At 43.4% G+C, this 13631-nt stretch overlaps 1 protein-coding gene across 1 annotated transcript in view; it reads right to left on the reverse strand.

Annotated features, from left to right (window-relative positions):
• The window catches only part of CPNE9 (copine family member 9), a 468155-nt gene that overhangs the window by 258871 nt on the left and 195653 nt on the right, over window positions 1-13631 (reverse strand). Inside the window, exons 6-7 of the mRNA XM_073591994.1 lie at window positions 3605-3644; window positions 3397-3399 (exon numbers count right to left, since the gene is read on the reverse strand). Coding sequence (XP_073448095.1) covers window positions 3397-3399; window positions 3605-3644 — 43 coding nt within the window. The remainder of the gene's footprint in view (window positions 1-3396; window positions 3400-3604; window positions 3645-13631) is intronic.

Raw genomic sequence — 13631 nt, forward strand, 5'->3', positions numbered from 1 at the left:
TTTTTGCTACAATGCAAGCAAGATATGGACCTTCTCAGTGGGGCTATATATAGTCAGGAATCATTGTGGAATAGTCCTCTCACCTTAGCATCTTCAGAGCTGCATTGCCAAGCTCACCCACCCACCCACCACTGCTGCCAAGCTGAGAACATGGACTGTCTTTTGAAGCTCCCAAGGTGTCTCCACCACTGAGCTACCTTCTGAATGCATTCATCAGATCTACAGCTCTAAATCAGAATTGTGTTCAGGATAAAAGTCACCATATTAACTTATGTAAAATCCATTTCTGTTTATTTCAGGATTCTTTCATACCAGCAAAACTGTGCAGGCTAGTGCACAGGACGAACTGGGTTAGAGTTGTAGTGGAAATAGCCTAGGACTACCTGATGGTGGACAAGGAGCGGAACGACCTGTGACATCGCTGGATTGACCACAAGACAAGGGATCTGAGGGTACAGAACGATAGATGGGCTTTAAATGCTCGTTTAGCCCCAGCCTAGGACACATATGCTGGAAAATGGTCACAGAGGGATTAGTGCACATACACTGATGGTGTGAGATCTTCCTTGTGAGCACTGTATACTGAAGGGGTCATCTCACTGTTGTCATGGACTGTTGGAAATGAGATGTGTGTGTTGGAGACGGATAGGTCAATGGTTGTGTTGGGTGTGGGATCCCACTGCTGGAGCATGCTCTGTTCACCTAAATTCAGGACTAGTGGCAGAATTCTACAGGAAGCAACAGTAAAGTGACAATCTGGTTTAATACTAGAGAAGCTCAAGAGATGGCTTTATAAGAGTCTATAGGGATTCCTTGCACATACACTGTATTACCAAAAGTATTGGGACGCCTGCCTTTACATGCACATGAACTTTAATAGCATCCCGGTCTTAGTCCATAGGGGTCAGTATTGAGTTGGCCCACCCTTTGCAGCTATAACAGCTTCAACTCTTCTGGGAAGGCTGTCCACAAGCGCATTTGTGAGGTCAGGCACTGGTGTGGACGAGAAGGCCTGGCTCGCAGTCTCCACTCCATCCCAAAGGTGTTCTATCGGGTTGAGGTCAGGACTCTGTGCAGGCTAGTCAAGTTCCTCCACCCCAAACTCCCTCATCCATGTCTTTATGGACCTTGCTTTGTGCACTGGTCCAAATCATTTGGTGGAGGGGGGATTATGGTGTGGGGTTGTTTTTCAGAGGTTGGGCTTGGCCCCTTAGTTCCAGTGAAGGGAACTCTGAAGGCGTCAGGACTCTGTGCAGGCCACCCCCCCCCCCCGGTCTGGTCAGTCGGATCCGGAGCACTTACCCCATCTATGGCAGGCATCACAGGTGGTGGGCATCACGGGTGTCTGGCATCACGGATGGCTTCCCCTTCACTCTTCTCTCTTCCGCGGTCTGTTCTGGAGTGCAGTGTCTCTTTTGACTCTTTAGCAAAGTAGCAGAAGATTTCAGGTGTCTAAGGACGGTCCCATTATGCCTGCATGTCCAAGTGCCTTGTGATGTTTATGACTGTCTTTCATAAGTCAGTCTAACAAGACTGTAAACAGGCATACAAGCAGCATTCATAATTGAATGGCCAGAAAGGTCAGAAAAACACTGACTAAGAACTGGGTCCTCCATTCTATGATGGGACTGTTTTTGGATACCTGTAGTTTATATGGCATTCCCCCAATTTGGCTATTCTAATGTCTATGGGGTATTAACAGACACCACTAGCTAAGGCTTTTTAAGGGAGTATGAGATTGGACAGGTCACAAAACCTTGTTTCATCATCTTCATATGCTGGTGGAGGAGGTGTATGAGGTGTCCATTATGACATTAATAGCAAAATAAAAGTTAGGCCCAGGTTGAAAAAAAAGGAGAAGCCTAGATACAGGGTCGACATGACTAGATTTGGTATAGGAGGAGTCATTAAAAATAAACAGAATTCAGGTGGTACTCACCAGATTGGTGGATAGGGCAGGCATGGGGAGGGGCGGGCTTCAGGGGTTGGGAACGTAGGTTGGTCGAGGAAATCTTTAGTCGGAAGAGAGTCTGGTCGGGTCAACTTAACACCTTCCCTCCCTTATTGTTTCTTGTTGTTCTTTGGTATTTTTAAAAGATATGGGAATTGTGTATTTATGTCATGGCAGCTGGTGGGGTACAAGGTCCTTGGATGTGTTTTAATTATGGCAAAAGGGTACATTTGTAGGGACCCATCTTGGGTGCAATTTCCATTATTCTATTTTGTGGTACCTGCAATTATTGGTTTGTCTCGTGGCTGGAGGCCTAATTTTGGTTTATGCAGGTACTTGAAGTTGATGCCCACAAGGACCTTGGGGCCCCATTTAATTCTGTACTGAATGCCAATATATTATTTATATTTTATAAATAAAAGGCTGCTATGGCTATTAAACTCCAAAAGGTGTCATGTGTGGTCAATTAGCTTATAGTAGATGGTGGAGTGGTGGTCAGGCAATGTTGGTCAAAGCCTCCTTTATACCCCAATCAAGAAAATTATAGGTGTCTGAGGACGGTCAGATAAATGCCTGTGTTCCGTCAGATATGGCGACCTGTCAGAATTGGTAACGAAAGTGACGTTCTGTCGCCGCCATCTTGCTACACCCCGCACTCCTCCATAGTAACGATACACGAGAAGGGGCCAAGTGGACATCTTGTTACACCCACCGGAGTTTTGCATTGCACAGTTATTTTTAACAGGAAACTGAACTTATAAGGTGAAATACAGTATTTATAAATCCGACGGACTGTTTAGATGTTGAACTTTAAAAGCAGCAGCAAACCTGCTGATCTCACAGGTTTGCTAATGTGACAGAACACCGCTGCTTTTATAATTCAACATGTAAACAGTCTGGTGGATTTCTAAATACTATATTTCACCATATAGGCTCCGTTTCCTGTTAAAAATAACTGTGCAATGCAAAACTCTGGTGGGTGTAACAAGATGTCTGCTTGCCCCCTTCTTGGTGTATCCTTACTGTGGAGGAGTGCGTGGTGTAGCAAGATGGCGGCGACGGAAAGTCACTTCCATTACCAATTCTGACGGGTCGCCTAATCTGACGGAACACCTGCAGCCCCAACTGAATTGTGATGTTTATGGCTGTTTTTCATAAGCCAGTCTAGCAAGACAGTCAGCAAGCAAACAAGCAGTTCTGTGCTTTCTTATAAGCAAGCCCAGCATTCTTTTGTAGCAGTCATAATTGCACTTTGTATTAAATAACTTTGAAAAATAAAGATTTTATACAAATAATTAAAAAAAAATGGTATAAAGCATCATTTAATCAACTTCTAAACATATAAACAAACAATATGGACCAGTAACTGGCATGCATTGCTTTTAAGATGCTCTCTTTTGTGGTTCAATAACAGGATCAATATTGTTATCTATATAAATAATTACCTTCTGCAGTTCCAACAACACGGAAGCAAGAGAGGAACAGAGAGAAGTGATTAGCTATCTACCTACAGAACATATATAAATACACACAGAAATATGCATCGTGGTGAACGCAGGAATTGGTGCCAGAGGGAGTCAGCTGCACATTATGGAATGATTGATGGACGACCTACTAACAAATGTTATTACTGCCAACAACGGTGACACTCACGTGCTTTGATATATTGCAGCTCCGGGAGTCCACATTGAACCTGGATACAAAGAAAATTAAATGAAGTGTGAACACAAATATTCAACGCAGAATATTTATTTCAATAATGGGATGGGAGTTTGTGGCTTGTCCAAACTATTAGGAGCTGCTGAATCATGGACATTCCTGTTGTGAGGGAAGATGAGAATTTGGCCCCATGGGGTGCCCTCTAGCGAAGGCTTGATCTGAAAGGATCTCCTTATCTTCCGCTCAATGTAAACTACTGCAGAAAAGGCGAAAAACCTCAACACTAACCCTATCTAATGTCAATGTAAAGTCTTGTTTGCATAGTCCTCTTCATTGCCAGAATCTACTACTGGAGTTTGGCTTCAATTTACTAGTTAAAGGTTTTTAAAATAGGGAATAGATGGCGCTGCCTATGAACTAAAAAGTGATAATAATAAACCCTGCTTCCCAGGTAGGTATTAAAGGTGACGTAGTAAATTCCCCCTTATCAGGTAAGTGATAAGAACCACAATATCCTGGGGTCTTATTTGCTGCTCCAGGTTTCCAAAAAACCCAGTGTTGTGATCATAAATTACAAGTAAGTACATATATATTAAACTGATCAACATAAACTATAACATTTGTATAAATATAGCCACATTCAGAGGTGATCAAAGGAAGTCCACCTCAAAGAGGTATTGGATCACTCTTCAAAGTGGTGTAGATGTTCAGAGCGTTTTTCAACTCAGTGCAAAAAAAACAAAAAACTATATAAATATACATACATATATATATATAGAGAGAGAGAGAGAGAGAGAGAGAGAGAGAGGGCGAGAGAGAGAGAGAGAGAGGGCGAGAGAGAGGGCGAGAGAGAGAGAGAGAGAGAGAGAGCGAGAGAGAGAGAGAGAGGGCGAGAGAGAGAGATATGAAAATAAAAAATAATCAAAAATATATTAGGCAGTCCAAAGTATCATTCCACGTGACTGATGTTATTTTAAAGTGACTTTTGTGCTTGATTCCAATCCACAGATAAAAATAGTAAGGTGACTGTTGTCCTCCCCCTTTTTCGTCGGAGGCGTCCTTGACCGCTTCAGGCGACGTCCTATGATGAAACGCGTAAGGCAGAGCTATGCACACACGTCATTTCTGGTTAAAGAGACTCCGACTGCTGGAACGCACGCAGTCCGAGATCGCTCATTTTTAAAGTTCAGTGGAGTAGCATTTGACATCATTTATTCGTCCACTAAGGGACCTTTTATAGGTTCTATGTTTTAAGTATTTTTACAACTTTGTTGGCATCTATATTTTATCTTTAATAAAAAGTCTATCCGGAATTACACAATTTGGAGCCCATCTTTCTTTTACTTGAGGATACGTTTAAAATTACAACCCCCTGGATCCAGTGACAGCAGGATTTTCATCTCTCTCTCTCTCTCTCTCTCTCTCTCTCTCTCTCGCTCTCTCTCTCTCTCGCTCTATATATATATATATATATATTTAATTTTTTTTTGGTTGAAAAATGCTCTGAACACCTACACTACTTTGAAGAAAGGTCCAATATCACTTTGAAGAGTGATCCAATACCACTTTGAAGAGTGATCCAATACCTCTTTGAGGTGGACTTCCATTGATCCACTCTGAATGTAGCTATATTTATACAAATGTTATAGTTTATGTTGATTGTTTTGATATATATGCACACATATATGATCACAACAGTGGGTTTTTGGGAAACCTGGAGCAGCAAATAAGGCTGCTAAGATATTGTGGCTGCCAGGATATTGTGGTTCTTATCACTTACCTGATAAGGGGAATTTACTACGTCACCTTTAATATAGGGGGGGTTTATTATTATAACTTTTTAGTTCATAGGCAGCAACATCTATTCCCTATTTTATATACCTTTAATTTCTTGGTGCTTCATTGGGGGATTCCAGGGAAGGCTGCAGCCTAGCCTACACCTGAGCGCGGATTCTAATGCATACATTCAATTTATTAGTGTATCTAAATTTTCTAGTACATCTCACAACCCCCCCCCGGACCCCAAACTGACGATGCTTCTGTCCAAAGGTGCCCCCTATGCTTCTCCATCCATAGTGGGGGCGCTCTAATACAGGAGGTGTGTTACTGGCCAGATCACCAGGTGGAAAAAATACCAAAAAAAGAAAACGAATGCAGCCACCACATCTAATGACTGGTAAGCTGCAATATATTACATTTCTGGTTTTGGCTTTTATACAGCTTTACACATGATCTTTCTATTTTCTAAACAAAGGGCCAGTTTACTGTCCTTCAGACTTTAGGGGGGGGGGGGCAGACTGTGGCCATTGGGATTAAAAATTGTCCTGGCGACAATGGGAGTAAACAATGCATCTTTAGCGTCCATGGAAGGAATAGTCCTCATCATTGGTATCAGCGGAAAGAATAGTGCCCATCATTCGTGTCAAAGCAAAGAATAGTGATCCATCATTGGTATCAGTGGGAAGAATAGTGCCCCATCATTGGTATCAGTGGGAGGAATAGTGCCCCATCATTGGTATCAGTGGGAAGAAAAGTGTCCCATCATTGGTATCAGTGGGAGGAATAGTTCCCCATCATTGGTGTCAGTGGGAGGAAGAGTGTCCCATCATTGGTGTCAGTGGGAAGAAAAGTGCCCCATCATTGGTATCAGAAGGAGAAATAGTACCCCGCCATTGGTGTCAGGAGAAGGAATAGTGCCCATCATTGATATCAGAAGGAGAAATAGTAACCCATCATTGGTATCAGTGGGAGGAATAGCGCCCCACCATTGGTGTCAGGAGAAGGAATAGTGCCCATCATTGGTATCAGTGGAAAGAAAAGTGCCCCATCATTGATATCGGTGGGAGGAATAGTGTCCCATCATTAGTGTCAGTGAGAGGAATAGTGATCCGTCATTGGTATTAGTGGAAGGAATAGTGACCCATCATTGGTATCAGTGCAAAGAAAAGTGACCCATCATTGGTGTCAGTGGAAACAAGAGTGCCCCACCGTTGGTGTCATTGGGGAAAATAGTGACCCATCATTGGTTTCAGTGGAAGGAATAGTGCCCCATCAATGGTGTAAATGGGAGGAATAGTGCCCCGTCATTGGTGTAAATGGGAGGAATAGTGCCCCGTCATTGGTGTAAATGGGAGGAATAGTGTCCCATCACTGCGCTCCAAGGGCCAGATAACGGCAAGCACCGGGCTGCATTTTGGAGACCACTGATTTAAAGGAATGATCTATCAATGGTTGGATGGCTGCAATCTACAGTCTGTAAGCACTGCTACAGCAAAAGGGAAATTTGGAACAAAGGTAGAACATTTCTCTTTCAGCATATCTCACTGACCACTGACCATGCATCTTCAGTCTGATTGTACATTCTCTATACATTCTTTTTTTATGACCATGAAAGGTTACAAAAAAGAATAAATGTAACAGTACGGCACATTTATCACACGCATGCACAAGCATGCATTCATTACATATATTTTTCGCTTTCGTTTTTACAATGCAGTGCTGTCTATAACAAGGTTTTCAGGGTTGGAAAAAATAGGCACAGAGGTCATTGAATAAAGATGTACTCAAGGCTGTGCTTCAGGACAACGGCCAGGTACAAAAGCCTAGTGATTACAGCAAAATACAGTTCTTGAATGTTTGCAAAAGAAGGATAAAAATTCATGAGCACAAAAGGATCAGCAAAGCAAAGGCGCAAAGGCTGAAAGGCAGACCAGAATAGCAAAATAAATGTCCAGCATTTTGGCCTCATCCGTCCAGCTGTGTCTTCTACTCGCTACAGTTTGGGGAGCGCCTCATCCCACCTTTCATCCATATTCAGAGGTGCAAAAAAATACTTTATAGAGACCCCGTCACTAAACTAGAAAAATGCAGAAAAAACAATTATCATGCTATCTTCCAGTGTTTTCCTTTCCATTAATTACTTTTAATTAATTGCAATGTGCCTTTGAACTTGCTGGAAAACGTGACTACTCCTGGAGAGTAAGTTCCCTAGCCCTCTCCTCCTCTGGGAGTGTCTAATGACTCTTTGCGCTGACCCAGCTCCCCTACCCCTCCCCTTCATACATAACCTTTCATGTAGCTGCAGGGTCCTGGGGAAGGAGCAGAAGCAGAAGAGAATACTAAAGATTGTCATTAACCCCTTCCTCACCAGCCGCCGCAGTTGTACTGTGGCAGGTTGGCTCCCCTGGGCGAACCGACGTAGCTGTACGTCGGTTCGCCTTTTGACCACTAGGGGGGCGTATGCATACCGCCGGAGGCACGCACCCGCAGCGTGACGCCGGAGCCATTGCTCGTGTCCAGTGGTCGCAATGACCACTGGGCCCCCCGCGATAGCTCTACACAGAGACAGAATGGAGATCTGTCAATGTAAACAGACAGATCTCCGCGCTGTCAGGGGTGAGGAGAGCAATCTATTGTTCATACTAAGTATGAACAGCGATCTCTCTCCTCACCCAGTCAGTCTCCTCCCCCCACAGTTAGAATCACTCCCTAGGGAACACAGTTAACCCCTTGATCGCCCCCTAGTGTTCACCCCTTCCCTGCCAGTGACATTTTAGACAGTAATCAGTGCTTTTTTTTAGCACTGATCGCTGTATAAATGCCAATGGTCCCAAAGATGTGTCAAAAGTGTCTTTATGGATCTTGCCTTGTGCACTGGTGCTCAGTCATGTTGGAACAAGAAGGGGCCATCCACAAATTGTTCCCACAAAGTTGGGATCATGAAATTGTCCAAAATGTCTTGGTATGCTGACGCCTTAAGAGTTCCCTTCACTGGAACTAAGGGGCCAAGCCCAACCCCTGAAAGACAACCCCACACCATAATCCCCCCTTCACCAAATGATTTGGAGTAGTGCACAAAGCAAGGTCCATAAAGATATGCATAAGCGAGTTTGGGGTGGAGGCACTTGACTGGCCTGCACAGAGTCCTGACCTCAACCCGATAGAACACCTTTGGGATGAATTAGAGGGGAGACTGTGAGCCAGGCCTTCTCGTGCACATCAGTGCCTGAATTCACAAATGCGCTTTTGGAAGAATGGTCAAACATTTCCATAGACACACTCCTAAACCTTGTGGACAGCCTTCCCAGAAGCTGTTATAGCTGCAAAGGGTGGGCCAACTCAATATTGAACTCTATGGACTAATGCCGCGTACACGCGGTCAGATTTTCCCATGGGAAATGTTCGATGGGAGCTTGTTGTCGGAAATTCCGACCGTGTGTAGGCTCCATTGGACATTTTCTGTCGGAATTTCCGACAAACAATATTTGAGATCTGGATCTCAAATGTTCCGACAACAATCGTGTGTACGCGGCATAAGACTGGGATGCCATTAAAGTTCATGTGCGTGTAAAGACAGGTGTCCCAATACTTTTGACAATATAGTGTATTATATACCATCGTTTGTAGACTCTCTAACTTTCCTACAGACTAAATAATATACACTGATTTGGGTTATTTTTACCAAAGAAATGTAGCAGAATACATTTGGGCCTACCTGTATGAAGAAAGATTATTTGTTTGCAAAATTTTATAACAGAAACTAAGAAAAACATGTTGGTTACCATATATACTCGAGTATAAGCCGAGTTTTTCAGCACATTTTTTTGTGCTGAAAGAGCCCCCCTGGGCTTATACTCGAGTCAAGCACTTTTCTGGTGCAAAGAATGACATTTTCCGAACTGAATTTGGGGCCTCGTATCTCGGGGACACTTGGGGACAACATATCCAAAGTGGGGTTCCAATCACCAAGTGGCCCCGAGATATGGGGCCCCAAAGTCAGTTCGGAAAATGTCATTCCCTGCTGCAGAAAAGTGCTTGACATTTTCCGAACCGAATTTGGGGCCCCGTATCTCGGGATCAACTGGTGCTATGAACCCCAGCATTGGATATGTTGTAGTGCTAGTTCCACTGGGTTTGCACAACAAATTTGGGGTTCCTAGCACCAAGTGGCCCCGAGATACGGGGCCCCAAATTTGGTCAACTGTGTCCATCTGCAGCAATGTCATTTCGGGACCCTTTGGGTCCAGAGACCCCAAATTTTGGCTGCAGCTAGGGGGCATCTAGGAACCCTTAACTACTGAGTTTAAAGTTCGGGGGATCTATGGCTGCAAATGGGCACAGTGAGGCTGCAAATGGGCACAGTGAGGCTGCAAATGGGCATTGTTGACCCTCTTTTCCACTTACAGTAGCTGCACATTTCTCACCCTAGGCTTATACTCGAGTCAATACATTTTCCCAGTTTTTTGTGGTAAAATTAGGTGCCTCGGCTTATATTCGGGCCGGCTTATACTGGAGTATATATGGTATTTTTTGTTTATAAAAAAAAAGTGGTAAATAAATACCACCAAAAGAAAACTCTGTGTGAAAAAAATGATATAAATTTCATTCAGTTACAGTGTTGCATGACCGTGAAAATTGCCAGTTAAAGTAGCGTAGTGCTGAATTGCAAAAAAATGTCTTGGTCATGAAAGGGGTAAAAAGTGGTTAAAACAAAGTTTGCAGTATGTGCCACTTTAGATGAAACAGTGTTATAGCCATATAATGACATATGTGATATAATACATGTGTTTGCCCATTTGGCATGGCTGGCTCGCTGCAAGCAAACACCGCCTTGAATCGGCGCACAACTCTTCTTTCTAAAGCTTAACCAAGTGGGATCCCGGTGTTTATAGAGCTAGTGGAAAGGCTTAATTAAATCTAGTAATGAGATATTTGGAAATTACTGGAATCAGGCTGAGTTTTCCCCTTTCTCAGTTAAGAAGAAACAATTAGACGCCTCGTACTTCCAGCAAGGGGGTAATTTAGAAATTTCCTGGGCTGCGCTACGAACAAGCAATAGGCCTTGGTAAATCTCTAGTATCGGCATGCCTCCCACAGTCGCTGCCGCCTGGCTGCCCGCATGATATTATCATACTGCAGGAGATAGCATTTGCATTAGTTCTGTTTTCAGTTAATCTGTAGCAAATACACCGGCAGAGGCTTATCTCCCCTGTTTACTTTATCCCTTCGTATCTGACTATAAAGCCAAGACAAACTGGCATTTCTTCCTGAAATGCCTAAAAACGAAAGCAAAAAGTTTACTTGGCCGCGTCTCTACTGGGGAGTTTCCCCTCACTTCCTGTAGGGGGCACTCCATCGGATCATAGACTTAAAGGGGAGCTCCACCCAAAAGGGAAAGTTATGCTTTGTGTTTGCATCCCCACCACTGCAACATTTGTCACTTTTTGAGAGGAGCGGGTACCTGGTTTTGGTTTTGACAGGTACTCGCTCCCACATCCGGCTCAGATTGCAGTGGTGATCTGAGCCAGAAGTTAGGCCCCCCTCCTTCCCCCCGAGTCTTCTGGGACACATCACAAGTCCCAGAAGACTACAAGACCATTCACAAGGCTTAGCGCGACTCACTCATGCGCAGTAGGAAACTGGCTGTGAAGCCGCGAGGCTTCACTTTCTGTTTCTCTTACTTGAAACGCACCTGAACCCGAAGCGGTCTGAAGAATCGGCTCAGGTAAGTGTCCATACTGTATATTAAAAGTCAGCACCTAAAGTATTTATAGCTGCTGACTTTTTGGGGGGGAGCCTGGAGCTCCTCTTTAATTGCTTGTGGATCGGCCACAGATATAGATATACTGTGGCAGGGCGGCCGCTCTGTGCCAGATCACGTACTTAGTACGGCGTACCTAGTCGGCAACCCGCTCCCGCTGTGACTGGGCACATAGGGAGCAAATCAGCGGGACATGTTTGCCGGGACCTGCCGATCATTCGGGAGACAGGCAGAACAGCAACCTGCCTATGTAAACAAGGCAGATCGCCGTTCTGTGAGAGGGGAATTTATTGATCCTGTGTTTCTGCTAACTAGGTACACAGATCTTTACCTTCCCCCAGTCAAAGCACCCCCCCCCACACACAACACACACAGTTAGCAAGCACTCCCAGGGCACGCATTTAACCCTTTGTTTGCCCCTAATGTCAACCCCTTCCCTGCCAGTGTCATTTGTACAGTGACAGTGCATATATTTTTTAGCACTGATCACTGTATTAGTGTCCCCACAAAGTGTCAGAAGTGTCAGTTACAGTAGGTGTCTGATTTGTCTGCCGCAATATCGCAGTTCCGCTATAAGTCGCTGATCGCCGCCATTACTGGTAAAAAAAAAAAAAAAGAAAGAAAAATATCCCATAGTTTGTAGATGCTATAACTTTTATGTAAACCAATCAATATACACTTAATGGGATTTTTTTACCAAACATATGAATGAATGAATGAGTGACTTATATAGCGCTACCTATGCGAACTGAATCGCCTCAGGGCGCTTTTGCCGCCAATGTCCATCTTCCTATCCCACGCTCTCTCCTCATTTCCATGTTGTCACCACATCACTCTTTTCACATTTTCTCTTACTTACACATCAACACATATCACTATGATTTGTTTCGTATAGGTTTCCCACATGCAGGTCCGCATCCTACACTCATTGCACCCACCAGTAATGGTTTTGCCTATGGCCGTTCCTATTCCCGCAGATCACCCTGGCGTCGGGCGGCTTTGCAGCTCTCTGCGATTCTGGATGCTGTTTCACTGGATCGCTGATGCAGACAATCATTACATGACGTATGCTCCTGATAAGTGGTTGCTATACCGCGAAACGCGTAGAGCTTTGATTATTACCAATCTTCCCATATCATGGAATACCAAGATTTCAATGATTGCACTTACCTCCATAAGTATCTGTCATGGCATTAAATCTCTTTTATTATTATAATTATTTGTTCTAATTTTCATGGCTCTTTTTGGGTCTAATCATAGTAACAAATGTACACATGCATATTGATTGTTATCTGTGCTCTCTGTGTAACAATGGATCATGACCTATTGTGTAATTTATGTGTATTTTATGTATAATCAATCCATGGTTTATTATATAGAGGCTTGATGCCCACAGCATTTTAGAGGTTGGATACCCAAAATGTTTTTTACATACCATGGATTATACCAAATAAATGAATGTTGGTCACTTGACCTGCGTTGTGCTGCTGTGTGCTTCATTTAAAGTCCCAAAATTTTCCTTTTTTGAATGCGGTATAGCGCGGTGCTTTGCAGAATACATATTGGGCTAAAATGATGAAGAAATATAATTTTTAAATTTTTTTATTGGATATGTTTTATAGCAGAAAGTAAAAAAAAATATTTTTTTTTTTCAAAATTGCCAGTCTTTTTTTGTTTATAGAATAAAAAATAAAAACCGCAGAGGTGATCAAATACCACCAAAAAAAATCTCTATTTGTGTGGAAAAAAGTACACACATTTTGTGTGGGGGCAGCATCGCACGACCGCGCAATTGTCAGTTAAAGTAACACAGTGCCGTATCGCAAAAAAAATGGCCTGGTCATGAAGGGGGGTAAACCTTCTGGGGCTGAAGTGGTTACAGAAAAACCTGGCAAAGAGTTTTTACCCTTTTACACTCCAAACAAAACTGTAAGGGCTCCTTAACACTCTTCAACTGTCCTGCAATTGTGTGCAATGTGGGTGCAGCATGGTAGTCTGGCATTTAGGGAGTTAAAGCAGGAGGCGATTTTGCAGTGCAGAAAAATGCAGCTTGCTGTACTTTTCTTCACTGCACTGCACTGTAATAGTATGATCTATGCTCATAGAATAACCTGGATTTTGGACTGTCTATGCAGTTGGAATGCAGTCAAAAAAGCATCTAACTGCATCTGGTGTGAATAGGTCCTTAAAGAACAACTAAAGACTCCTTTATGGCAGTCTAAACATGTACCAAGTCCAGGTACTATAGGATGCACAAGCTTCATTAAAGGCAAAGTTCACCTTTCCAGGCAGAATTTCACTTTTCATAATAAATAGAAGCTTTGTCTTCTGCCCCAACCATCCCAATGTGCAAATCTCTCATTTACCTAGTCCATGGCAGCCCTCAAGCCGCATCTCTCTGTTCAAAATGTCAAATAATGCATTTTGAGTCCTGACTGTGACCATCCAGGATGCTTCAAATCCAATCACGCTCTGCCTTAC

The sequence above is a fragment of the Aquarana catesbeiana genome, linkage group LG07 (genome assembly GCF_042186555.1).
Source record: "Aquarana catesbeiana isolate 2022-GZ linkage group LG07, ASM4218655v1, whole genome shotgun sequence".
Lineage (NCBI taxonomy): Eukaryota > Metazoa > Chordata > Amphibia > Anura > Ranidae > Aquarana > Aquarana catesbeiana.